General features: G+C 38.0%; 1 protein-coding gene across 1 annotated transcript; it reads left to right on the forward strand.

Annotated features, from left to right (window-relative positions):
• Nucleotides 1-442: 442 nt before the first annotated feature.
• On the forward strand, nucleotides 443-27,172 carry CALCRL (calcitonin receptor like receptor; the record flags this gene model as incomplete). The annotated part of the gene is made up of 12 exons (XM_082001414.1): nucleotides 443-493; nucleotides 1,518-1,662; nucleotides 2,809-2,919; nucleotides 3,870-3,982; nucleotides 6,976-7,067; nucleotides 12,471-12,597; nucleotides 14,203-14,356; nucleotides 15,599-15,659; nucleotides 15,785-15,851; nucleotides 20,395-20,613; nucleotides 20,981-21,022; nucleotides 26,951-27,172. 12 exons carry the CDS (start codon nucleotides 443-445, stop codon nucleotides 27,170-27,172), a joined length of 1,404 nt encoding a protein of 467 aa, XP_081857540.1.

The raw sequence follows: 27,172 nt of genomic DNA on the forward strand, positions 1-27,172 counted from the left end.
AGAGGAAACTGCACTGCTGTTTGCTGTGGTTGCCCAAAGGCAGATATGTCAAGGAGTCAACTCGTATCTTAGGGACAATTGCTGCATATCTGTTAGAGTTGATACCAGCTACCTGGCTGAGGCAAACCCTCTGGAGAATTGGTGTTAGTGGAGGCAATGGACGCAGCAGTGCAGGAAGAAACCTGCTGCTGGAATTCACTGCTGGTGAATTGAGTGGAGCTTTTTCATGTCATATTGTACATCTACATGTATATCACATGGCATCAATATGCACGAATAAAAATTGAGAGGACCTCCATTGATTTGTTTTAATTCAGAAAGAAAATATGAAGTCTTTCATCAGTTTTGTCTTTCATGAATCACTAAATTTCTTCGTACTTTTCTTTCCATTGCAGTCTGAGTTCATTGCACCACAACAGAATTCATTGCACCAGATATAAAAATGACAAAAAATTGGATTGTATTTTTGCTGCTGTTCTTATCGATGACTATGGTGAGTCTTATGAATTTTTTTCACCACTTCCTGTTTTAACAAGTGTGTACAGCATACTATAGAAATTATTAATATGGAAAGGGAGAAACAACTAATCTTGTGTTCAGATGTAGTTTCTGCACAGGGGGATCTTTATCTATCTTCTGTTCTCCTTTTAATTCCTGTGGTAAAGGAACAGAAATAGTATTTACCTCTGCTGAACCCAGCATATCCTTTGCTAGCAGAGAACTTTACAGTAACAGTTGAAAAGTGTTGTACAAGCAGTACTATGCAGACCCTAGGAAGAACGGAGGAGGCATCCAGCTCAGATTCAGAGGACATCCTCGGAACTTGTCATTTCACCCCTTGTACGACAGTGGTACAGTATTTCAATTTGCAGCTTTGTTTTTCTATGAAGTTTAGTGGCTTCCTATAAAATAATTAACTTCTTTTAAAAATGCAGTTAAAAGGTTAGGTTTTGATCAAGATCCACTTTATAAAGTTGTTTGGTTGGGTTATTTTTAGATTTTAATAACCATAAAAGTGGATGTCATCTCTTTTGAATACCTTTTTGTATTCTGACGGTTCACTTTATGGTTCACAAGACTATAGAGAAAACAAATAGCTCTGAAGAAGCCAAAAGCTTCTGTGCATACGGTATAAGCAAAGTCTCTTTTCATAAAGGGTCATTTTGGGCCTCACTCAAATGCCTTTTAGACTAATGTAACATTGATATTTTTTACTGGATTTTGCAGAAACTGTTTATATGCTTTTGACTGTCTCAGTGCTTTCTACGCATTTTTCTCTTATTATTTATAAATCTTGCTGATTCGTACTCCCCCAGGCTCATTCAGGAGGTATTTGTCAAGATTCAGTAGTAAGAAGAATTGCCAAATTAACCAGAAAACCACAAAATCATATTGTCAGTAATAAGATTTGAAGATCATTTTCCTTCAACAAAATAATACCAAAAATATAATATTTAAAAAGATAAACATTTAAGAAGTTTATATTGACTTGCTAAAAGTAGTCTTTTTCCTCTTAGTTTTTTGCCACTGCTATACCATCTGAAGGGCATCAGAACATGACAGAGGACTTCAGCCAACTGAGCGTTACACGGAATAAAATTATGACAGCACAGTATGAATGCTACCAGAAAATTATGCAAGATCCTATTCATAGGAAAGAAGGTAGAGATTATTTTCTTATAAGGTTTTACAAAGGCAAATGGTCAACAGATATGATCACAGTAAATCAGGATCCTTTACTTGTATTAATTTCTTGCCTTGGTAGCAATCATTTTTCAGGCTGTAACTGTTATTCGCATAATTTTTTTGCAACCATCGCTTTGGGATTCGTGAAGATAACATAACCTCTGTATTACCTGCCCCCAGTAATCTGCTGTATTACATGCCCATAGCACCACTGCTTATATAACACAAAGCACTTATTTCTGATGAGATTAGAAAATGTTAATTTAAATAGATTTAAGTAGGAAAATGAGTTCTTCAGATGAGAAGAGGAGGAATTACATGATGTTTGAAAAATGCAAAATGCAGCCAGCCTTGGACATGGTGGGGGCATTATTAAGTCTTAAAAAGAAAACTGAAGGAAGATGCTACAAACGTCTTCAGATTTGTAGAGAGGGTCAGTCATTCTGCCTGCCTCATGGAAAAAGATTTTTTATAAAACTCCAGTTCATTCTCAAGGGAGATTTATTTTAGATGTTAAAATTTGTATGAGTGCAGTGAGGCATTGAAACAGGCTCTTGAGGGACACTGGGTTCACTGTCCCTGGAGTGCTTGGAGAAGTGTCTGTCCACAGTGACTGCTGCAGGCTCAGCTCTCCCTGAGGCAGAGGAGCTGTGGCTGCCCCCCAGCCAGGCTTTCTAATGGCTTCTAGGATACCACTGTGTTTTCAACGAACCAGTCAACGTGTGTATAGGCTTGGTATACATCCAAAATGTAAATAAATTCAGTAAAATGGTATTTGCAAACTTAAGGCTCTTTGTTAAAAAGTGCATTAATTGGTCTGAAGTGATCTAGGCTTTTTTGCCTACTGTGCTTTAGATCTGTGGTTTGTAAATTGTAGACGTAGACAATTTCAAGGGGAATGATGATGGATTTTAAAAATCTGTTTGAGGAAATGTACATATAGGGAACTATTTCTATTAGTGGAGTTTTAAATAACTATTGCTAAATCTTATGTTTCTGTTTTCTTTTTTTCTCATTGCTGCAAGTGAGAAACTTACCTTAGATAGTCTTACATTTTGCTTTTGAAAGACTATTTTGAAAGAAGGGTGGTTGTTTTATTATCAGGTCTCTACTTGTTTGCAGGTCCTTACTGTAATAGGACATGGGATGGCTGGTTGTGCTGGAGTGATGTTGCTGCTGGAACTGTGTCAGTACAGCGTTGTCCTGACTACTTTCAGGATTTCAACCCATCAGGTAAGTGTGCATGAGCTTCTATATCAGCATATTTCTTAATAAAATGAGGTTTTGGGTGCCTGGTGCCTCCTGTTTGCCCCACTCAAATCACTAATGCTCAAGAATTTCAGTAACTCCAAACCCATTATTTGCATTTTCCCTTTTTCACGTAGAAAACTAAGTTACTTATTTTCTTTTCTGAAATATGTCCTTGAGGGACTCTGTAGACTAGGAAATACAAATTGAAGTTAGATCACATTTTTTTCCTCTTGGAGATGAGCTTTTCACTCTGACAAACAAGCAGAAATATGACTTACTCTTTTACCTCAATTTAGCAGTTGAAGTCCACACGAGTTTCTCCAACAAGTGAATCTTTTCCTGTTTCGGTAGGCTACGCTTGGCATCTGTGAGCATATGGAAAATGTCATAGACTTCTACTCTTGTCTCTTTCTGCTGCATTTGGTATTTCCCAGGGTCCTTTCATGCCTCTTTCTATTTGACAATAGAAATCACGTGGTCCCAGAAATCTTCCAGTTTGGTTCTTGAGCAGTTTCTCTATTGATATTTTTTTGCCTCTCTAATCCTTATTTACAGTGGTAGGATGTTAGACTTCAGTTTGCATCTTGTGTGTTAAACAAGTCATTTAAACATTCTTGTCACTTTGTTTGGTAGTTCTCTAACACTTAGTTTGATAGGTTTTGATACTTACTGGATTGGAGGAGGGAAATGTATTTGTATTCTTAAGAAAATCACATTATCAGTTGCTCTTGCCAAGCAAAAGCAATGCCCTCTGGTTTCTCAGAATTCATAGTAACAAGCAATGTCTCTCTAGTCATATTAATAAAGCTGTCATTTGTTTGCCAATATTTTTTTCATTAAATACTAGGCATCAGAAAGTAGAACTTCAGTGTTGACTGTTGTGGTTTTCTTTTTTTCTTTTTTGTTTTTCTTTCCATCTACTTTGACTGTAGAAAAAGTTACAAAGATCTGTGATCCGAGTGGGAATTGGTTTAGACACCCAGAAAGCAACAGGACGTGGACAAACTACACCCAGTGTAATATCTATACGCATGAAAAAGTGAAGGTAGGAAAGGAATGAATGCATGTTACCAGTGTCAAGAAACTGATCTGAAAAATTTCACAAGCTTCAGAACTCAAATGGCAGCAGAGTTGATGCCACATCAAAATGCAAAAAGAAGAAAACATGTTGAATAAAAAGGATGAATTGTGCAAAACAGACTTGAAAAACCCCAACCCACCTGCTTTGCCTTTTACAGCTGATTTCAACTGCTTGAATAACACGATCGTATTTTGGTTTATGGGTATTTTAAATGTGTAGGTACTAGTACTTGGCTAGGGCATCCACAGTCATTTACTGGTAAGCAAAGTGTATGCCTTATTAAAGCACACCTTTACGTTTTGATCTGTCATTTTGAAGTGGGGTCCAAGTTTAGCAGAACTGCAGGAGGTTTGCACATCTCAGGAAGACGTGCTGAGTGCATGGGTTTATCCAATTAACTCATAGTGACAGATTTTCAGCAGGTGCACAACCAAAGTTTTACTTGGGATTAATACATATCCAAGGCAGCTTTAAGTAGGGTTTGGATGTTTTGTTTGGTGGGTTTTTTTCCCCAGTGTGAAAAGCAGAGCTAATCTTTCCTTTTTTAAAAAAGTGTAGGCAAGCTGTAGTTGAGTGGATTCACCACAGGATCTTTGGAGGCTCAAGGGAAGTAGATGATGAGAAGTGTTAGATAGGGTTTGTTTCCCCTTGTGAACATTTCCTTATGTATATCATGTGTCCTGTCTCCCAAGAGCTATTTTTTCACTTTCTGAGATACTAAGCTGCTCACATAAATGGAAAACCTATACTTTGAGTTTAATTAAGTGAAATTTTATGAGCGTCCAAAATCATCTAAGGCCAGGCAGCAAAATGCTTTGAGAGAGGTATTATCTGTATATCAAAGGTAGACTCTACGCACACACACCATGTCCATGTGGGTATATGTATAGATGGTATTTTTAAAGACTTCAGTTTATCTTGAAGATGCCCATCCATTGACAGATTTACAAAAATAAAGTAAAAAAATCTCGTAAACCTCCAAATGCCCTCTTTATGAGATACTCTGTGATATGTGAGGATATAATGGGCAAAATTGCCTGTTTTGGAAGCAGTAAATGGAAACTGTAAATGCCCAAGAACTAAGAATATAAAATGCAGATCAGGTTAGACTGTAAATTAATTTGGACCTCATGGAAAAGAGCTCAGTAATGGCAGATTGTATCAAGAATACTGATACCTATTAGAGATCTTAACTGCCTGCATCATTGCTGTCAAGATTGCTTTAGGGTTATTACCTAGAAACCATGTTGAGAAAAGATGGTAATAGGTGGTAAGGCGCTTTTGTATTGCTTTTTCTCAAATCATGAGACACGGAATACAATAATGGCAGTTTAGTTCTACTAGCAGAGATGCTAGAATTCATTGATTCTTGCTAATATTTGGAAACTGCAAGAATATTATTCAGACAGGAGCAGACTCATGCGGGTCCTTCTTTATGAATAATGAGCTAGTTTCCCTCAGGCTGTTTTCCCAGCATATTTCAACTCTGTCATGCATCAGAAGCTACTGTTTAAATGGAATAACAGCTCCAAAGAAAGACTTACCGCTTGCTACAGTTCTCTGTGTTGTTATATGAAACAACGTTATCTTTCCGCTTTGTTCAGAAGGCAGGTTGGATAATGCACAATAAATGTGACTTCTGTCCATTGTTTAATTCTTAGTGTTACTGCCCTCACCAGAAGTCCCTGCTGTACCACTGTACCAGTGCTAAATTGTGCAGAAAGCTTCTAAATCCTTAGCGTGCTCCTTTGCCTACATCAGTCACTGAGTGAGGTGAGGATACGGGATACGGATCTGTCACAGAAAGGCTGTCCTGTATACGTAGACGAGCTTTAGCATTTCAGGGGTAACCCTTGTTTTCTCTCACTCCCAAATTTTTATGCGAGTTTCACTTAAACCTATTGTATTTCTTCTTTTTTTTTTTTTTTTTTAAAGCTATCTAATTTTTAAAAATTATGATAACTTGGAGAATTCTAGCACGGACAAAGAGGTACCCTTGTCTCATCTTATAACCTTCATAAAGCTTTTACCTGGAATATTTTTATCTTATTTCTAAAGTCAATATATGTAGCAGGCTGCACTTAGACTATCTTAAATTGGAATAATAAGTTCAGAGGATACATACAGTTTGGCGTACGTGAGTATTTGTATGTATGCTCTAAGGCTTCTTACGGAAACCAGATAGTTATGCTTTATTGTGACAGTATAAGGTTCAACCTGAAATATGTCACATGAGAAATTTTGTGAGGCAGATTCCATGCCTGAAACCAGGGATTTGTTACTAGTGGAATTTAATATACTTAGTAATACAAAGAATTAACAGTAACATGTTGTATATATTCCAAATATTATTTTACTAGTTCCTCATTTTTACCTTTTGTATCTACCCAGCTTTTCACAATTCTGTAATTTGGCTGTAGGCTTATTTAACAAGACTGTTTAGTCTTCACTATTTTTGAGTGATTGTTAATTTTTTTTCTCCCTTTCCTTAAATGCCAAATGAAAGCTAAATTTCCAATATCATAATCACAGCTTGCTTTGAAGGAAGTCACTTTAAATTATAAGAAAAAAAACTATGACGAAAAAATACATAAATTCATCTAGGAAGCACGTATTTCACTTAAGAGTTGTGTTAATAGATGAATCAAGCCTCAGGCAGGAATGCACCCAGTGCAGTAGCATAAATAGCCAGTTTTTTGTAAATACTCAGGAGAAAAATAACGGTATACAATATAAACCTAACGTTTTAACTGGTAAGAGGTAAGTTCTAGTAATGATTTCCGTTAGTAAGATGTTGATTTGCAGAATTCTGGACTTGATTCATCACTATCCATTATGTTTTTATTTTCTTAATCCTCGCATAGTCATTTTCTACGCAGAAGAGATGTAAAAGTATGTGCTTTATCAACAGTAGTTCTGTATGCATCACAGGTGCTTGGTTTGTTCTTGTATTGCAGACTGCTCTGAATTTGTATTATTTGGCCATCATCGGACATGGTCTTTCAATTGCATCACTTCTGATTTCTCTTGGCATATTCTTTTATTTTAAGTAAGTATATTTAAAATCCTTTACCTAAGTATCAGTGTTTGCAAACAATTGTAGTTCCAATACTTTGAAACACCAGCATACCAATGGAATTAGATGGAGCAAGAAAGTCAGTTTATTGGTTTGGCATTGAACATTATATTCCAGTAAAATTTTAGGTTTCTTTTCTCAGAAACCTAAAATCCTAAATCTGCAAAGCAAAAACTGTAGGGTATATTGAAAATAGGACAAATTTTGTTTGTTTGTTTGTTTGTTTGTTTTGGATTTTTGGTTGTGGTTTTGTTTTTTTTTTTAAATAATAAGCTACAGTGTGGCTATGCCAAGCATCAGCCAAACTAAAGAGCAAATGGAAACCAAAATACTGATGACATGTGATAGATGCAGTAACATTACAAAGTAGGTTGCCAGAAAATATGATAAACTGTAAAGAAAGTAAGGCTAAGAGCTACAGTAGGAATGGGAATAACAAAAATCTTTTTTTATTCACTGTATTATGTCTATGATAGTTATGTCATATCCACTAACAGCTGTTATGTTACCTTTTTGAAAGAAAGTTTGAGCAGTGTATCACCACTGTCACAACTTGTAATATAATGTACAGGTCTTTTAAAATTAGTCTTCTTATTACTTCACTTACTTTTCTTCCCTGTGACAGACTTTTTTTTTTAAGAATTTGAGACTTAGTAGAAAGGTGAAACCAGGAGTGTTGCCGTATGAGCAGAGCTGAGAGAGACGAGTTGTTATCTCCACCAAATGCTGCACTGTACAGCGTTGGCTTTCCTTGTTAGCTGGCACTAGTTTAATCATTTCTGCATACTTTTTCATTGGATAATACAGATCTGCTCTACTGTCTTACCTATTTCTTACCACTATACCCTACTGTCTCACTCCATCTTTTATTTTTTCCTAACACTTAAATACGAATAGCACATGCACCAGAAACTGTGGGGCTAGCTCAGATTTTGCTTTTCTCATGACTGGGACTTTGATTAGGTAGGGGTAGCAGGTATGTGATTAAAAATTACCTTTTTTGGACACATCTGGCTGAATATAGTGTTTCCAATTATTGTCCCAGGTTCTGGACCAACATTTCCCAAATCCCCAACAAACCAGTGTGTTTCAACTTTGTTGCCTCTCTTTATGAAATCTAATATTCAAGATGACTTTTCATCTTTTCCTGACTTCTTTTCATGAGGACAAACCAAAACATTTGTGTTTTTTAATCAATTTATTTGCATATGACTTGTAAAAACAATGCTTACCATTTCCATATTCACTTTCCCTCCACAAAATCAACATGTGAAATGGCTCTGAGGCCTTATAAGAAGCTTGGTTATGCATAAAAAAGGGCCATGCTGTTGCTTTAATTGTCACAAAATTTTAACAGACTAAATAACTAATGTGATCGGAAAAATGCTTTGACCTAGACTTCTCAGCAGAAAACAAAAAGATTTGGAATACAACATGGTTTTAAAAGTTCAGAGACAGTACAGCGGGATTTTTCTATACTATAATACGAAAACCAAGCCAATTTCATCCCGGCTTGTAGCATTTACTGCAAAAGCAGGTGATCTGCTTTGCTACCATTGTAACTATGTCATGTTTGTTTAACCCTCCAGGAATTTTTTTCTTCCTCTGGTAGAAGGATCATCTCTCCTTGGACAACCACATGGAATTAATCCAGACCCACAAACCACAATTTCTAGAATGTGGTTATGTTGGGATATAAAAGGAAATTACAAAATTTAAAGGAAGCTAAAGAAAGTCCTCTACAAGTTCTTCTCTTGGGATGTACAGTTCCTCTAAAGTATTTTTAGTACCAGAAGGGTATTTAAGGATCTAGATTAATACCAGGATGTATTATGTATCGGCTGAAGCTTGTATAATTATTCATAGCTTTAACAGGTGTACCTTTTTTTTTTTTTTTGCTATTGTGTGGGGGTGCCTTTGAATTCATCATCTTTCCAAAGAATTTATTCTGTTAGTTGATCGATAGTTTCCAGATGACGTTTGCTGCATTGCTGACCATTAGAATATCTTTAGGTTTGCCTAGGAAGGTGTTACTTCTCTCCATTTTTTTCCAAATGTCTCCTTTTTTTTTTTTTTTAAGTATCTTCAACTTTTCATGATTAAAATGTTTTTGTGCATTCTATTTTTTCATTTGAAATTCTTTTTTTTCTTCAGAAAATTGGAAATACTTGTCCAGTTTGTGTCTTGTGTTCCCCAAGTGGATTGGAGTTCTTGGTTTAATAGCATAAAATGGGCTATAAACTTGGAACTCCCATCTTCCTCTCTGAAAAGTCATCTATGACACATGGAAGTAACTTCTTGCAGTTGCTCTGCTTTCTCTCATTCTGCTACATAGTCTAAGTCATGCATGTGTTTATTATAAATCTTCTGTTAAAATAGTTGTACGGTTTTCATAAAGAAAAACAAGGCAAGAAAAAACTTAAAAGAACAGTGAATTCTGAGAAAGAGGAGCTATAATTTGGAAGATGCACCTCAACTCCAAACAAAAACATCCCCCACCTGAAATAAAGAGGTTGTTGATGAAGCATCATGTCAAATCACACGACAGCACTCACAGAGGATGGCACTATGCTTAAAGAGTGGGCAAACAACTGGTTGATAGATTGATAGAGAGATAGGAGGCTCCTAAATAGCTTTAAGTGAATTTCAGCTGAATAGATAATTCCCCTTAGATACATATATGCATCTCACTGGTTGAATTTTGCAGTATTTAATACCTTAAAAGATTAGATGCCAAACACATCTGGGGTCTTTTGAAAATGTTACCTTTTTTCTTTTTGAGATATATTGGAGAAATGAGTTTTTCCCCTAATGCGCAAGACATACAGGAGTCAAAATAGGAAGGGAAATAGGTAATTTAGCAGGAAGTCTGTTTTTATTTTACTGCATATGGTTTAATCCAGGGTAGGTCATTCAAATGTTCTTAGATCATAATTATGAGAATTAAGCGATTAAAGGATATTATGTCATTAAGAAAAACAGTCAGAAAAAGGAATAAAGGAAGGGTAACAGAAGCGGGAGGGTGGGGAGGCTTAGGAAAAAATCCTTTTATTGCCAAAAGCAGTCTTCATTTTTAAATGTCATCAGTCGTGCTTTCTTGTTTCTTGTCTGGTGATCCCTGCAATGCTTTTATGCATGGATGGAGGTGGGTGTGGATGGGTGTGTTGAATATTCAACAGGAACAGCTGCTGGATGACCCTGAGAGATGGCCCCATTAGCTGAACGTGCTCTTCCTTGCCTGTGCATTGAATCTTAACAATAAGCAGACAAAATTCCAGAGTTCTTCAGGGCTTGTTTACACAAAGCCCCTAGCAGGAATGTATTGTTGCTTCTCTTTTCATATATAAACTATCCAGGAAAAAAAACCAACAGCCATATTCAAAGAACATAGAAAGGCATATTATAATAATCAAAGCTTTATATGTTTTGGGCATTAAAGACAAAAATAAAATAATTTTCAAAGGCCTAATGGAATATACTTTAACACTTTTGATTCATATCCAAAGTTGTGGTCTGTGTTTTGGACACTTGCTCTTTTCTATGTTCTTAAGGCAAATAACACTTGGCAACCAGAGGTTCACGTAGGGTAGTTCCTTGTGCTGCATGGCAGCACTGGTTTCTAGAGTGGTTTTCTTCCCTCATATTTAGTGACATGAGGCTTAGAATGGAGCTCAGGGCTCCAAGGCTTGAACTGGAGAAACTCTGCCCGATTCCTGGAATTGCTCTATGCATATCTGAGCCTATTAACTTATTCCATGTATCTGTGGGATGCTTCATACGCTCTTCTTGTGATAGTTGCAAAGAATGCAACCAAGAAGTGCAGTCTCCTCTGTAACCAATCTTTTTTGATGGTCTCTGATGTTCAGTGGGCTCATTTCGTTTCTTGTTTCATCTATCGCATTCTCCACAGATTTCAATATACTCCTCCAGCTTTTGTGACTATTCCATATCTGCATTTCTGTGTTAATATATGAAGTTCTTCTCTTTCCTGCCCTCTCAAATTAAAAATTCATCAACAACGCCCATACTTTATCTTTTCTTCCAGGCATGCTATTTTAAAGGGCTAGAAAACTTGATTTTTTCCACCTGTGTGACAATCTAGGCTTGTCCCCCGCTGACCTTGTCAATATATTTCTGATTTCTTTAACAGTGAAGAGCGGTTGCATGTGTAAGTGATAGATTTTCCTCCTCCAGTTAGTGATTTCATTTTGTCAATCAACTGCACTCCATATTGCTGGCTATGAAATGGAGGTAGGTAGGTGTGGTTATAAAACACAGACTCTTTATAGCACAGGCTTCAGTAGATGCTTTCTCTGAACTAAGCAAAGAGCGTTTCCAGAGAGTGACCACAGTACCACAGTCTTTATCACATCTCTCTGCGTGTGGGAAATGTTTCTCTGAGCAATGCTCACCCTGCAAAACCGGGCTCTGTTCCTGACTGCAGGCACTGATGTGCTGTATGACTGATCGGGTCAGTTTTTACCCGACTTTGTGAACTGATCATCTGCTTTTATAATAAAATGGATGTTACTTGCTCTTTCAGGAATTTTGAGCATTAAGCCTCAATATCCCAATGATCTGAATTGTTTATATATTCAACAAGCTTTCTGTCGTCTTTTGTGTTTGTCTGTAAAGCTGCATTTCTTTGGAAAAACTTGAATGATAAGCAGTCCTGCCTCTTAGAACGGCACTAAGTTAGACCTGCTTTCTCTAGCGTGGCAGAAAAACAGAAATTTGCTGTGACTACGTTCAGCTTCTAGTATTATTTAGTATTATTGAATCTCTGATTAAAAGCAAACCTTGACAATTAACACAATAAAATGCAGTTATATATTGCATTTTATAATTGTATTCTATATACTGTTTATAACTTAGTTGTATACAAAAGTCAAGACTTGTGGTTTTTTACTTATTTGGGTATTTCTCTAGCTATAGCATTAAGGAAGAAAAATGACAAGAATATGAGTAAAAGAGAATTACACTCAAAAAATTTTAGCAGGTTTAGGTAAATGGAAACATAGGCTAAGAACTTCTCCAAGCTCAGGTATGATAGCTAATTGGGAAATACTTAAGGTACTAACAAAAACAAAGGTTATATTATTGCTATTCAAACCTTTTAAATAGTTTTTTACAAACCAGGTCTTTCACTGTAAACATATTGGAACTGAATGTACTTGCTTTGCCTCCTGTTGGCCTTGAAGGGAAGGTGTTACCTTTCACATCATTCTATTAAATCTGGACTGGAGCTGAAGAAAGGGTTGATGTAAGAATTCTTAATAAAATAAAGAGCTCTAGTATTTCAAAATTTCAGAGTTGTCCCCAAGTACATGCAATTGTCCCCCCGTGTATTCATTTGTTCTTGTTTCTCTTCTCTAGGAGCCTGAGTTGCCAAAGGATTACTCTGCATAAAAATCTATTTTTCTCTTTTGTTTGCAACTCTGTTGTAACAATAATTTCACTGACTGCAGTTGCCAACAATCAGGAACTAGTTGCAACTAATCCAGTAAGTGAAAGTATATTTGGTGGCTTCATTGATTTGTATGTGAAAAATTTCATCAACGCAGAAGAGACATGCAACATGAATAGTAGTTGATAAGTTGTATGTAGCGAGGTTAAAATGTTCAGTAATGACGTCTCCATGTTAGGTATTAAAACAGATGTCTACCAACAATTTGGGCATTTCATAGCTGAGGTTTCGAAATTGCAAAAACATTCTAAGAGACAGAGCATGCTGAACTGCTCTTGTACAAATCACTTTTGCACTGAAACAACTGCGAGAAAGTAGCCTGTTCTAGATGATGTCAGTGAGGTTAAGACACTTGAATTCACCAAGGAAGGGCAGCAAATGAAGCTCTGGAGTGTGTTTTGGACGTCAGCTACTTTCCTCTGGCTTTAACTTTGTCATCTTCAGTTGAAATAAGAAGAATTGATATTTTTTTTTTTTTTTTTTGTGAAGGGTGATAAAGCTGACACTTATATTCCAAAAGTAAAAAGCTGTCCATTTGGGTCTGATTTTTTTCTCTTTCTCATTTCCTGATAATACTGGGGTAAGTGTGAATCACTAAGTGTGAAAGCTTCTCCCCAAAGGCTAGGAGTTATAGCAACAGAAGAGCCTAAAAATGAAAGACATAAACAAACAAATCCCTAACTATGGCTTTATTTTTATTGAGACCTGGAAGATAAATTTAAATTCTGTGAAAGTTAGGGCAAAACTCCAGAGGCTGAATCACGTAAAAAGATAAATCCTTTTTCTCCTGTAAAAGCTCATCAAAGTGCTGGAAAATAGGCTTGAGATAGCTGCTGGTAATCATTACCAAGTGAGTTAGGTAGCAGAACATGGTAAAAAAATATTGATTTTTCAGTTTGTTTTAAGTCAAGTGCCAGAAATCGATCAATCACACAGCAATCTCGGGAGGAAAAAAAAAATAATCTACTCCGCCCAAAGTTACCTATTGCTCCTTTTTCACAGCCTCACATTTTAGCCTGGACTGTTATATTAGTTACAATATAACATTTCAACTGAAGAATATCTTTTGAATGAAGCCAAGTAAAAATATATGCCAACAAGAGAGCTTCCTTCCAGAACCTACTATGCAAGTTCTCAGCTGGCCCTAAATGCATTTATGACTAGGCTGAAATTGGAGGTATTGTAAGCATTTTAAAAACATAAATCGTTCCCTGGAGTAGTTATATGTTGTGACTAGTAGAACTGAGAGGGGATTACCCTCATCAAAGTACATTTTCTTGTGTGGTTACTATCAGATAATTTAAGGATTCCCTATGGATTGGAGTGGTCAAATGTGTCAGTGTTTGCAGTAAGGGAAAATATCATTACAGCTTTGTGCTATCATGTCTGAGGATCTCGAGGGCCTCATGTTTGAATAATAAAAATACAGAGTCAGTTACCAACTTTTTGGTAATCCAAATTGCCATCAAGTATGGCATTGTAATTCCACGAAAATTCCAGTTTAAAAAAATCTGTAACTGTACTGAAAAATGGAATAAACATTAACATTTGCCTCGAGCAGTACTTTTTTCCATTTTGCAAGTAAAGCTCTGAGATTTTTGCAACTTAAAAATTTATATTGTACTCTGCTTTTTTCTACAGGTTAGTTGCAAAGTGTCACAGTTCATCTATCTGTACCTAATGGGTTGCAACTACTTTTGGATGCTGTGTGAAGGCATTTACCTGCATACTCTCATTGTGGTGGCTGTTTTTGCTGAGAAACAACACTTGATGTGGTATTACCTTCTTGGCTGGGGTATGCAGTTTCACATTCTGTATTTTCAGGCCAATGCAATCTCTTACTTCTTTCCATGAGAATTTGAACATCTGTTCCTTTGCCTCTCTGAGCTGGTAGCTTTGAACAACGATGACACACCCCTCTTCTTTGTCTGTAGTGTTTTATCAGGCTTAGAAATATTAATGTAGGAAGTTGTATGTACCTCTATCTTTGCTGAAAGAGAGATTATGCACTTCTGGAGTCAGGAAGCGACTCCTCCTTTGTATAGAGAAAATAGTCTCCTATTATAAAAAAAGACATTAAGAAGTAATTATTCATTGTTCCTCATCTCAAAGATGTTTATTCAGGAATGAATGTTTGTTTTCAGAGAAGTCTCGCCATGTCTAGGGTGGAGGGTCAGAACTGAGTTAGAGATGGCCAAGGATTTATTTTTCCAGGAGTTCCATTTGACCTGTATTGTTCGCTAAGCAAATAGAGAGTAGCTGTAGCTGAAGATCTCAATATCAGTATCAAAACTAAGGAGCCAAAGCTGGGCATTTCAGATAATGCACTATAGCATATTCATAAAGTGCAAGTGAGGGCTTTCTCCTCAGCTTCAGTGTATTGGCCCACTCGGCTATAACATGACTTGGTACCCGGGTCGCCAGCTGACCCCTACAGACACAGCTGAAGATGTGGTTAAAGATCACAGGTGCTCAGCTGCTTCTGAAAATTAGGTACCACCAGAGTGTCAAGAACCCCAGATACCTAATTTGCTTATTCTTTTTAAATTTTTACTTCAGCCTGATTTCCAGAATCTGATTTCAAATTTGTTTTGCAGGTGACCTTGTTTTCTGAATACCCAGCAAGTATCAGTGAGGACAGGATCAACATTGTTAATCATACTGTTAAAGCTATGGTTATATATACAATTACCTTTTTAATATTACTAACCTATTTGGTGTTAGTGCACATTGCAGTCTGAAAAACACTTATGTCAATGAAGATTGACTGTTGCGTTCTAAAAAGTCATAATTTGATTTGCTGTTTCTTTCTGTGTGTTGGTATGGATTTCCTGGCAAGACAGTGGGAATAAGGTTTCATACACCCCCAAAAAGAAATCTGAGAAAACAGAAACAAATTTTTCCCTGTAACTTTATTTGCTCTGCAGGTATATAGTTTGGATGAGGTAAAAACACAGAAGATTCCTGCAAGAGATGCAGCTTTCCTTTGTTATTAGCTAGGTTTACATATGAAGAAAACATTGGTTTTTCTTCACAGGTTTTCCACTGATCCCTGCCTGCATACATGCTGTTGCTAGAAGTTTATATTATAATGACAAGTAAGTAGCATCTCAACTTGCTTTGCAAAACTTTTATACTTTCTTTAAGGGGAAAAAAAAGGAATACAAGAGATAATAAAATGCCAAATGTTTTTTTTTTTTCTTTTCCTGTTTGTTTTCTCTAGTTGTTGGATCAGCTCTGATACTCATCTGCTGTACATCATCCATGGCCCCATTTGTGCTGCTCTCTTGGTAAGCATTTTTCAGATAATAATTTGTTTCTGTTTTCAGTATCTGATCTGCCTGAACTTCCTCTTCTGTTAAATTGTTAAAGAATATTTGCAGAGGGCATTCTGTGTGTGGAGAATTCTCTCTGAAGACCGTTGCATAAATCCTCAAGTTCTTGTGATTTCCATTTTCATTCACAGTGAAATTAGCTGGTGAGCTGAGATTTTGAAGACTGTTGATACTGTGATGCGCCTGAGGACCTCTGCATGGGAAGCCAGAGGCAGTCCCCACGAAATTGTTGAGATCCATGGCCCTTGGGGTGTGATTTATTACTGATAATCCCTTGTCCTGTTAGTCAGGTCTGCTGTAGAGGTTCATGATAAGACACTTGAACTAATGCTCTAATCTGTAAACTTAAAACCCGTTCTAAATCATTGCAACTTTTCTTCTCTCTGACCTAATTTTAGAATGAAAGATCATTTTTTCCTTCCCAGCAGTGGCCTCCACAAAGTCACACTGAAAACAGTGGCAAGACTGGTTTCAGCTGTACTGGATCAGTCCCAAACTGTCAAGTGTCCTTTCCATTCAAGGCAACACTGAGAATGTCCTTTGATTTTACCAGAGGCACAATAATCACCTCTGTGGGATTGGTTTGGGCAGAATCTTTGTCCATTCTCCTTGCAATTTACAGATATGTATACCTTTGATATTTCTATATTTTTCATGAGCTGACTGAAGGTGTTCCTCTCACATTTTTCTTGCCGCAGTACAATCAGTAAATCTATTTGAAAACCATGTAGGAATAACAAAGATTAAACACAACTACATGTCTTGCCTGTGATGTGGAAGTACCTTAAAGGAGTTGCTTTCCTTTCTGGTACCAAAAAAAAAGGTAATATGTAAATTTAGAAAAGACAAGGCAGCGATAAAGACATTAGATGAAATGCATGTGTTTAGGCTTTGTGAACAGAACCCTCATTTGCTTAAGCAGCTTGCTTGCCAGATACAATTTTCACACTTTACTAAGCATGACCTGCTTTAGTAGATGTTTAAGCAACAATATTAAACTGCAAATTAGATAACAAGGGAGAAGACACTGTTTCTACTTGCAGGAGCGAGATCTCAAAGAACATGAAGTGGACTGTCAAGTGGGTGCCAGGGAGAACTGGCAGAAGCCAATGGGAATGTAACTTGTACATCACTGAAAAATCCTACAATTACATGAAGTTAACAATAACGCTGCTTTTATGGTCCCTGTTATTACATAACTGTGGTCAGATTCCTGCCAAAGAAACTGGGAATGGGAGCAGACATAGGTTGCATTTTGATTGGGATTGTATTCAGTTGACCGTTTAATTACAACAGTTTGCCTAAGCAACCACAATTAAAGAAATAGTGCAGGAATGAAACAGTGGAGGGTGATGTTGGTTTTTACACTAGACAAATATGGATCAAAATGGAGCGGGGGTGAAAAAGCAATGGGCTTGAACTTCAGTGAAAGCAGCAGTGACTTCAGTGTAGATTTCAGATGTGCCAGCGCACTTGCGATTTTGCACTGGTGCCACTGGAAGAGCAGATTTTGATTTAGTTTTGCCATTATTTATATGAATAATACTACAGGGATGTTTATTTTGCCGTATAATAATGTTAGGTATCGGTGTCTTAGACTGACAGCCTATGCAAATTCTTTTAGCAGAAGTTCGTGCACTCAGTGAACATGTTCTAGAAGGAATTTCAGGAGCTTCTAGCTTTGTCACTGACCTATTTACTGCCTTTAAGCTGGACTCAGTACAAGACTTAGGAGTTTAAAAGTTGACTGCTTAGCATTCATATACCCAGACTTGGAAATGTCCATGGGCCAGGTATAAAACATGTCTTTCTGAGCACAAACAGGTGTTCTGCCCAAGCAAGCCAGGCTCAAGCAGGCTAAGACCTGAAGCTGCATAGCTATTAAAAGCCAAGCAATGGTTGTATCTAGTATCTAAGAATACCAGAGTTTCCTGAGCTGAGAACGGTTTGTTTATATCATTCTATGGAGGAATTTAAACAAACATACTAATAATGGTCACCACACTGCTTAGCACAAACTCAGCCCGGAGAGAAAGTAGAAATATCAGGGACCTGAGGAGAGTTTAATTCAAGAACTGCAGTACCTATTGACTTACAAGCTCAGCTAAGTTCACAGCCGCTCTTAAGGCAGAACTTAAATTCTACTAAGTTCCCGGTATAGGTACCAACATTTCTTTTTACTTAGGATTTCCTTCTCTGCCTTTGTTTCTATTTTTTTTTCATTCGCCCAGTTCAATTTTCAGGTCACTGTGGAGCTGCCGGTACTTTACTAAGCATTCATACTGCAGCTAGCACAACAGGACTCCTTTGGGGCTTTCCAAACCATCGCGGTCAATTTGATGATAATATCTATGCGAGTAGTTCCACTGGCCTACTTTTGCTTAAATGTAAAAATCTCCTCACTACCTTGCTAAAATCAAGACCTGTTTTCATCACTTTAATTAAGAATTCAGTTCATCTTGATTTCACCGTATTTTCCGTCAGAAGAGATATTCATCAAAAATTGGTGCTGCAGAATTCTACTGACACTCATGCTGTTCTTCTGAACTCTGTCCTCTGCTTTGCCTTATTCATCTTTTCAGTTTGGCCTAGTAGCTATTTGCAAACTCTTTGCATGCTTGTTTTTGTGCTTTTTGATTTTGGTGGGTAAGTGGAACAATTAGAAAAATTCTGTGCATTTCAGCATGTTGTAAATGAAATAGTTGGCTGGGTGGTATTCTATTCCCGGCTGCTGCAACTTTCATCAAATTTAGAAATGGAGGAAGGACTTATTGCCTATGTGTACTCTAGGAATTTGGATGGGGATCGTGGACTGCATAAAATCTAGATAAATCCCTTGAGAAAGAATCAGAAGACCTTGGTTGCTTAAACAAAGCTTAAAGGTAGCTGTAGACTTCCAGGAGAAATTCATGCAGTAGTTTCCTATGTAAAACAATTTCCTGTTAAAATGATTTAAATAGCATGTAAGCAGAATATAAATAACACCACATATCTGTCAAGGGCCATGTTGCTATAACAATACATAGCTGTTTATTGTGAAAACCTTAGCTGCCATGAAAGAATTCTGCCGGGGTTGTGCAGGACCTGGTAACACATGTGGTCTGAAATGGCTTCCCTGTTTGCACTAGTCCTGCAGGAAGACAGATGCCTGTCTTGCTGTAGAAGATGCCTCTCTTCCTAGAGCAAGAGTTCCTGGTCTTTTGAGAAGGGAGTTGTCTGTCTGTCTGTCTGCTGGTTTCTTCCCCCGCCCCACGCTTTTGCCTCTAGGTAGCTGTTGACAAGGACAGGCAGTTATCTGGAAGAAGAGAAAAGAGGACCAGACTCTAGGTCTCTCCCTTCCGTGGTGGGTTCCCCAAGCAGCATTGTCTTGCCTCTGTGCCCTTGGGCAAGGTGACGGGACCGGCTCAGCTCTCAAGGTCTCTTCTAGCTCTAAGGGGCTGCCATTATTGCACAATAAGTGAAAACACGGTGTAATCATCCCTAACATCGCAGTTGCTTTGGCTACTCACATCCTTGGGCTGTTGGGGGCGTGGAGGTCTGTGTGTGCACACTCATGCACATACAGGTTTGTGTGTGTGTGTGTACACACGCATACACAAAGGTCCCTTCCCACCCAAAGATTCTGTGATTCTATGATATACGTACACGTGTGTGTGTATATATACATATATATACACACATACATATGCGTGTGTATCAGTTTTGTGGTTGCTTACAATGAGTGCTCACATGTTGAGAGATCCAGTCTGTATAGTTGTGATTTCAGGTTTTTTGGGGTTTTTTTCGTGAAACTGAACGAGTAGATATATGCCACCATTAACAAGAAAAGCCTTAATAGCTACGGAAATAATCAAGTTTGGTGTGTATGGTATGATGTAGAGCATCATCTCAGTGCTTGCCTCGTTCGGAGTTCCGCTGAATGATTCAAAAATCAACCATTGGCCACCGTGAGAATGTTAAATCTGATATTTGTCTACAGGAGTATACAGTTCCCTGTTAGCAGCATTTTGCCTGCTATTTTATTTCTTTTAATTTTTAAAATTTTTTAAGTGGTATTTTTTTCTTCTCCATAAACTTTTCAAATTCATATTTAAAAAATTAAAAAGCAGCTTTTTGAAAGAACATATTTAAATACAATGAGGGAAGAGTGTCATCCTCTTTCCTGACCTACCGAAGAAGACATAATAATTTTTAAAAAACTAATCACTCACCTGTGTGCTGTTATGGTGATAGTACAGAGGAAGATGCGTAGACTGGTAACGCTGGGAGACCAACGGTTACCTGCATGGACACTCGCTTAGTAAGTTAGAGGAATGGATGTGGATATTGGATGTTGGAGCCCCATCTCAGTTAATTAAAGGTGTTTTTAAAGAGTTTTAATTGTACAATCACACTGCAATCCATGTAGTGTGAGTTTTCTTGAGTTGTCTGGTTTTTAGTGTCACAAAACAGTGTGTGGGATTATTTTTCAGAGCAGTGTCATTTTCTTCTCTGACAGGTGAATCTTTTCTTCCTGCTAAATATCGTTCGTGTTCTCATAACCAAGCTGAAGGACACCCACAAGGCAGAATCCAACCTGTACATGAAAGCAGTGAGAGCTACCCTGATTCTTGTTCCACTACTTGGCATCGAATTTGTGCTGTTTCCATGGCGACCAGAAGGACGGATCGCTGAGGAGGTCTATGACTATGTGATGCACATCCTTATGCACTACCAGGTAGGAAGCGTTAAACAGTTTTTTGCTTACTTGAGCTAGATAGTAGTTGGCATGTGAAGCAAATAAAGGAGAAATGATTGTGTTATTTTAATTTTTCATGAACTTCATGCAATTTTCTTAGAAGTTACTTCAACTTTCTCATTATACTGAATTTTCATTTCTTAAAGGAAAGAAACATCATGGTAGATAGCTGGCCTAATACTCTTTAGTAAAGTATTTTTAGAAATAATTCACCAAGTTTAGGTTTGTACTACATTTTCTTTGTTATCTATATCTGAATTTTACCAGGAACCTCTAATTGTCTCAAACCTGGAAAAATCCATAAGCATGTGAAATAAAGCAGAATCTTTTCCTTTTGGTTTTACAGGGTCTACTGGTGGCTACAATTTTCTGCTTCTTTAATGGAGAGGTAGAGTAACAGTTTTTAATATCTTTATAATACTTTTCCTACCTTATATATTTTTCCTTTTTTTCAGCAATTGAAGAGACAGTAATTTTAAAATAATTAAAAAAAATTCAAAATATAAATTTGTCAGGTAAAAAAATAATTTGAAAAAAATGTCTTGCTGCCAAGAGCAGGGCAATATACATGTCACTTGATTATGTAAGGAACTGAAAATATTTGTCGCTTTGATATAAATTCTTAATAGATATCATATAACAGTAAAATGTAACTCAATATCCAGAAGGTATATTTGTCTATATTAGAAGCTGTATAGCATCTGTTATCCTGGAGAATCACTGTATTTGGTCTTTCTGAGGCAGGAACGGAGCATATCACATACGTGTTGCTGTGCTGGGGTACTGCTGTGTTACGACAGCAGTTTGGGAAAATTTTAGGCTGAAGCTTGGAAAACGTTTTTTTAGCACTGCTGAAAAATATCATTCCAAAAAACAGAACTTAATAGCTTATTCTGCTTGGGTCAGAAATATGTGTTGAATAATGTCATCTGTCAATTCCAAGAACTTCTTTATTTTTATGTCAGAAGATTGTGCCGTATTTCAGTATTGACCCTGTTGAAGCTAACAAGCTTTGATGTTCCCTTGCATAGATCGAAGCCCCATACCTCTGGAGTGCACACAGTGACTTTTGTCTAGAGACTGTGGCGCCCAAGCTGCGGAGAGTACAGTTCCAGGGCCTTACAGTGTCAGAGATCGAAGTGGTAGAAAGGCTAAAAAGTATATATGCAAAATAGTTAATATGGCTCTTGCTTGCAAAAAAGCCCAACAACCCCAAAACAAATCAACAAAAACACACCGCCAAAAAACTAGCTGGTAGTTTTCCAAGACTTTTGGCAGAAAAACAATTACAATCCTACACTTATTCCTACACATCTGTTTGTTCTACATTTAGTGCAGTTGCAGTATATGGCTGTAAGCAGATGTGTGGGAGTAGCCAGATGTTTTCATGTGACTGACCCCTTGGTCTCTTGTATCTGATGTTATCAGATTCTATCACTGTGCTTACATAATGTTACTGGACCATGATATTTATTTACAGGTAAATGTTTGGCTAATACTAGGGTAGATTCATGCAGATCGCCCTTTCTCCTCTTCCTAAGTCCAAAAGCTGACCGAACGGCACTGAAACTACCACGGAGTTTCAAGGTTTTACCGCCCTAAATTTGTGAGTCTCAATTATTTTTTTGCCAAGGAGGCAGAAAAGATGAAGATAGGCTCTCTCACAGTTTAGGGGGCATGGAGCAGTGGATTTGATCTGAGTTTAACATAAAGTAGATCCAGGCTCCAGTCCCTGCTTTTATATATTTGATTCAAAGCAGAACACATCATTAAGCATTCTGGATCCGATTTGATCCCTTGTCCACATTCAGCATTGATATTTCACACACTCTTTACTTTCTAAATTTTATACTTCAGAATGCCTTTTAAAAACAGATATTTGGAAAAAATCAAATAGATAATTCGTTCTGCTCCAGTGCAAAATGGGTCGGGGGGAACCTTGGAATCTCCGCAGTTTCTATGAAACAACATCGTCCACTGCTCAGCTCTGCCTTTTAATCCTTGTGGATCTTCTGAGGCTACTTTATTACTTAAACAATTTGAAACCCTAATTTTAAAACATGACATAATCAGTAAGAATTCTATCCGTTTGTATTCCATTGTTACAAACTCCTATTTTTTTACACGTTCTCTTCTGCTGTGTAAGGAAAGCAAACCGGCGTCATCCCACTGATTCAGTATCCAAATTCACCACGGGCTCATCAGTGGTAAAAGATGAGCTCTTCCACAACTCCTACAAATGGTGACAGATGAATCACTTCTGGAACATCTGCTGGCAGGATAATGTTAAAAGGAGGACTTGGGCATTTTAACATTTATTAATTTAGGCATTTAATTTGTAGACCCTATGCCTTGACTTTGTCAGTGAAACACACTGGTCTGTGTTTGCTCTCTCTAGAGTGGGACCAGTTTTGGGTTCAGTGCTTCAGTGACTAGTATTCACCTTTTCTTTTTTTCATTGCACCTTGTTCAAGAAGGGACCTACCGCTTTATAAACTACTGTATCAGTAAGGGAATCCATGGGGAGAATGACAGGGTGGTTAGGAAAAAATGTCTGCACAGAAAAAAAAGTGTTTCTTTTGCCTAGTAAAAGATTCTGCTTCTGGCATGCGAGCCTGCAGGCACATGTGCATTCTCTTGCCATTATAGTCTCTTGCTGTCACAACAATGCCTGAACAAAGCCTGTGACTGCGGCTTAGCTGTTGCGTACAAGATGCTTCTTGATCATCACCTGTCACAGCAACCCCTCGTTAGAGACTGTAGAAATGAGAGGCACCAGAGAGCGGTGTCGACGCTTGTCTGCAGCAGGTCAGTGGTTTACAGGTGAATGCAGATACTGGAATCGACACGTTGAGTGATAATGGGGCAAAGGTTTTCCAGTAGGATATCAGCAACTAAAAATACTAAAAGCACTGATTTTTTTCTGTCTAAATCTTAGCATCTCCCAACTGCTACTGTACCTTTTAATGTTTTCTATGCCAAATATCAGGAACCAAACTCTGTGCGAGTAGTGACTCACAGGCCACCTCTGTCCAAAAAGGGAATAAGTGGCCTGCTAGCAGAGAGTTCTGGTGAAAAGAAACTAAGAAATGTCAGAAAAATAGCTGGTGTGTCATGCTGACTGTAGCCAAGGAGTATCTCCAAACTTCTTGAGCAGCACAGCCAGGGATGTCCTGTCAAATCCAGTTCTAACATACACCGCAGCCGCTTGTCACAAACCTCCTACAGACAAGGGCATACATGCAAACCCTTCGCCTTTTATCTTCTGTGGCAGGGCTTCCCTAAGGACACTCACGCTCTGCTTCCATCCCGGCATTGCACACAGTAAGATGCTTCTTGACTGCCTCATCATGTTTTCCAGTTTGAGTTGGCCTAGAGTGGCCTTTGGGGTGACACAGGCTCCAGTCAGAGGACGAGCTTGTCCCAGACCGCTGACAGATCAGTAGCAAGATTCCTACTGAGCTGTTAATAACAGGTGATAGTAATGGCCTACATTACCCATGTAAGGTTTGTGAGCTTTGGGTTTTTTCCTTCACTTCCACTGGTCTGTAGGAATGTCACAGTAAAGATTAGTCTCAGGTCTATACAGTCAGGATTATACAGTCTCTCTCTCAGTAGGCGAGATTGTCTTGTGGGGTTTTTTTGGGTTTTTTTTTTTTTACCTTGTTGGCTACTGAGCTGTTTCATTTGTGCTATATTGAACATCAAGCCACTAGTATGTTCAAGAGCTCACTGGAAGCCCTTCAGGAAAACTCATCAAAGCAACTCATTACTGACTAATAAGGTAAGAAAGCAAGAATCTTCCAGCTGGAACTGGCATCTCTGTTAATGACTGAGAAACACACTTATATTTATTACATTACTTTCTCTCACTAAATGCGTTGCTTAATATCCTTTCTTATAATGAAGTAATGAAGTGCTGAACTTACAGCTGTGTGCAACTGCTCATTGCTGAGGACAGTGGTAAAAGTTCTGTTTTCACTTCATGGGTGGACACATGTTGTTAAACAGAGTATAATTAGTGGTGAAAATTAGTTGTCTCATGGATTTTTCACAGCCCCTTCTAAAAGTGATTGATTGGACAGTTTAGAGAAGACTGAAAGACAGTAATAATAAATGAAAGGATGTAATGTCCTACAAGAATAGACATGTAGTAGGACAGAGGTGAAACACTGATTCAGCAGTAACAGAGAGGCTTTGGGAAGAATGCCAGAAACACATGGCTTGGTTAGAAATACACCGAGAGCGGCGGGCGGGCACAGAGGAAACACTGTTTGCCCATACAGGAAACATGAGTTACAGCAATCTGTCGCTGGCCAGCAAGCAAGCTAAACAGCTGGTGCTCTCCCTAGAAGTAGCCCGAAGGCACTTCTCTTGCAGGGATACTGTTGGCTCTCTTGAGCTACGGGGGCTGGTATCCTTTAAGACTGGTTTACAGGTACTATTAACAACTATTAACAAACAAGTGTTACTGAAGCAACCAGGAGGAAGTGGGGAAAGGTCCTGGGTGTAAGGCTTTTTGGCAACTTGGCAAGTCTAGTTTATTCCCCAGCTCTGCCGACAGAATTCTTTGGCCTTGGTTAAGCCATTTAGTTGCTGTTGCTGATGTTTTCCCATCTCATGCCTGTTGCCTGTCTTGTCTAAGGTGAAAATTGCTCAGCCTGTAATTTTCTGAGCGTGTGACTACAGTAAAACACTAATCTTATTGAGGAAATGGACCATGGAAAGGAGAACAAATGGAACATAGCTTAGTGATAGGCACAGATTGATTGATGTGATTTAGGAATAGATTCCAAGCTTCCTTCTCAGAAATCTTGGCTTTATGAGGAATTAGAGGAAATGGATTCAGCCGGTGTGAAGATTTAAGACTATATATTGCTATGCAATGCAAAATAATGAAAAACTTCCTGTGATGAAACAAGAACTCTTCCTTTAGACTCAGGAGAAATACAGAATTTTGATATGAAGAGGGATAAGATCAGATACTCGGAAGTATTAAGACACTTGATTTCTCTTCAATGTTTGTAGATTTGTGTTTAGATGATTTGAGTGGATTGGAGTGGTTTTCTGAACAGTGAAAGAGCATCTCCTTTGCCCTAAAATACTCATTTCTTATGTTACTTGGTTGATACTTCTTCCCTTATGCTTTTACATTTTCTTTGTAAGGATTTTGAGGAATATGAAGTCCTCCTTTACACAGAGGATTCTGATACCAGACTGCAGGAAGTCTAAAAATTGCATATCTTTTCTTCTATTTATTTTTATTTTTCATAATTAAAGCCAGAGTAAAATCAGGTGAAAGAAGCCATTGTGTTAGGGAAATGTAAAACAAACCCAAAAGAAACCCTGAAGACATGTGGAAAACCCTAAAAATATTTACCCACAATATCAACATTTAATGGGGGGAAGCAGTGTTCACTGTTTAGTTCTAATGTGTCAGTGTACCCCTGCCATTTCTTGAAAGTCAGTGCCTTGCCAGTCGATGCAGGAATACTTTGTGTACGAAGGAAATGAAACAGTCATGATCTGTGCGCAATTTTTTCAACATAAAAAGCAAAATCTCTTGAGAAAGCAACAACAACAGATATTGCCATTCTTAGCATTCCTCACTCGGCATCTTCACTGAAAAACTAATGCCAGGTTGAGTTTCACAAATGTGACGCTTCATCAATCCAGTATGCTATAGGTGGTTAACCGGACTGTAGGGGAGGAAGGCTATTTAACATCCTTTCAGTGGAGTCATGTACATAAGCTGGGGCCTTCGGCTATTTTATCAGCTTTGTTTTTAACCCTGGTAGAAATATGGAGTTTGGGAAGTTGTCCTTCCATTCAGGTGATAAAGGTATGGTCAGAAATTAAGAAAGGCTTTCTTGTGCCAGAACCATAGCCAATGTAAATTATGGTTTGTTGAGAGTATAAGAATTTTCAGCTGCTGCTGATGTGGCAGCCTTTGAATAATAAGGGTGAATAGAAATGACTTTTTGCACCTGTAAATCTGATCTGTCCATGCTGGATGTCTGTCCAGAGGGGAGAAAGCAGGGAATTGTCTTGCTGCTGCTCCCCCTGTAATCTCTGTTTTTCCTGAGACACTAGTACGTGACAATTTGATGAAGAATAATGCCTCCTTGAGTTGTAAATCTTTCAGACCATCTCACGTGACAGATCACATGTAGGCGTCTCCAATTTCCAGGATTATTCAGCCTTACTACCTAATTTGCTTAGCCATGTTTAGTGTGGCACTTGTTTGTCAAAGAATGAAGTCCTGTGACATCTCTCCAAATGTTTTATGTGCATTTCTTGTTGTTCTCTGGCGTAGGTCCAAGCTGTTTTGAGAAGACACTGGAATCAGTACAAAATCCAATTTGAGCACAGCTTCAGCCACTCGGATGCTATGCGCACCGCTTCCTACACCGTATCGTCCATCAGCGATGTTCAAGGCTACAGCTACAGTCACGACTGCACCAGTGAACATTTAAATGGGAAGGGCTACCATGACATGGAGAGCGTTGTTTTAAAAACTGAAAAGCTCTATGGTTGA

The sequence above is a fragment of the Phaethon aethereus genome (assembly GCF_964289735.1).
Source record: "Phaethon aethereus genome assembly, chromosome: 6".
NCBI classification, from domain to species: Eukaryota; Metazoa; Chordata; class Aves; order Phaethontiformes; family Phaethontidae; genus Phaethon; species Phaethon aethereus.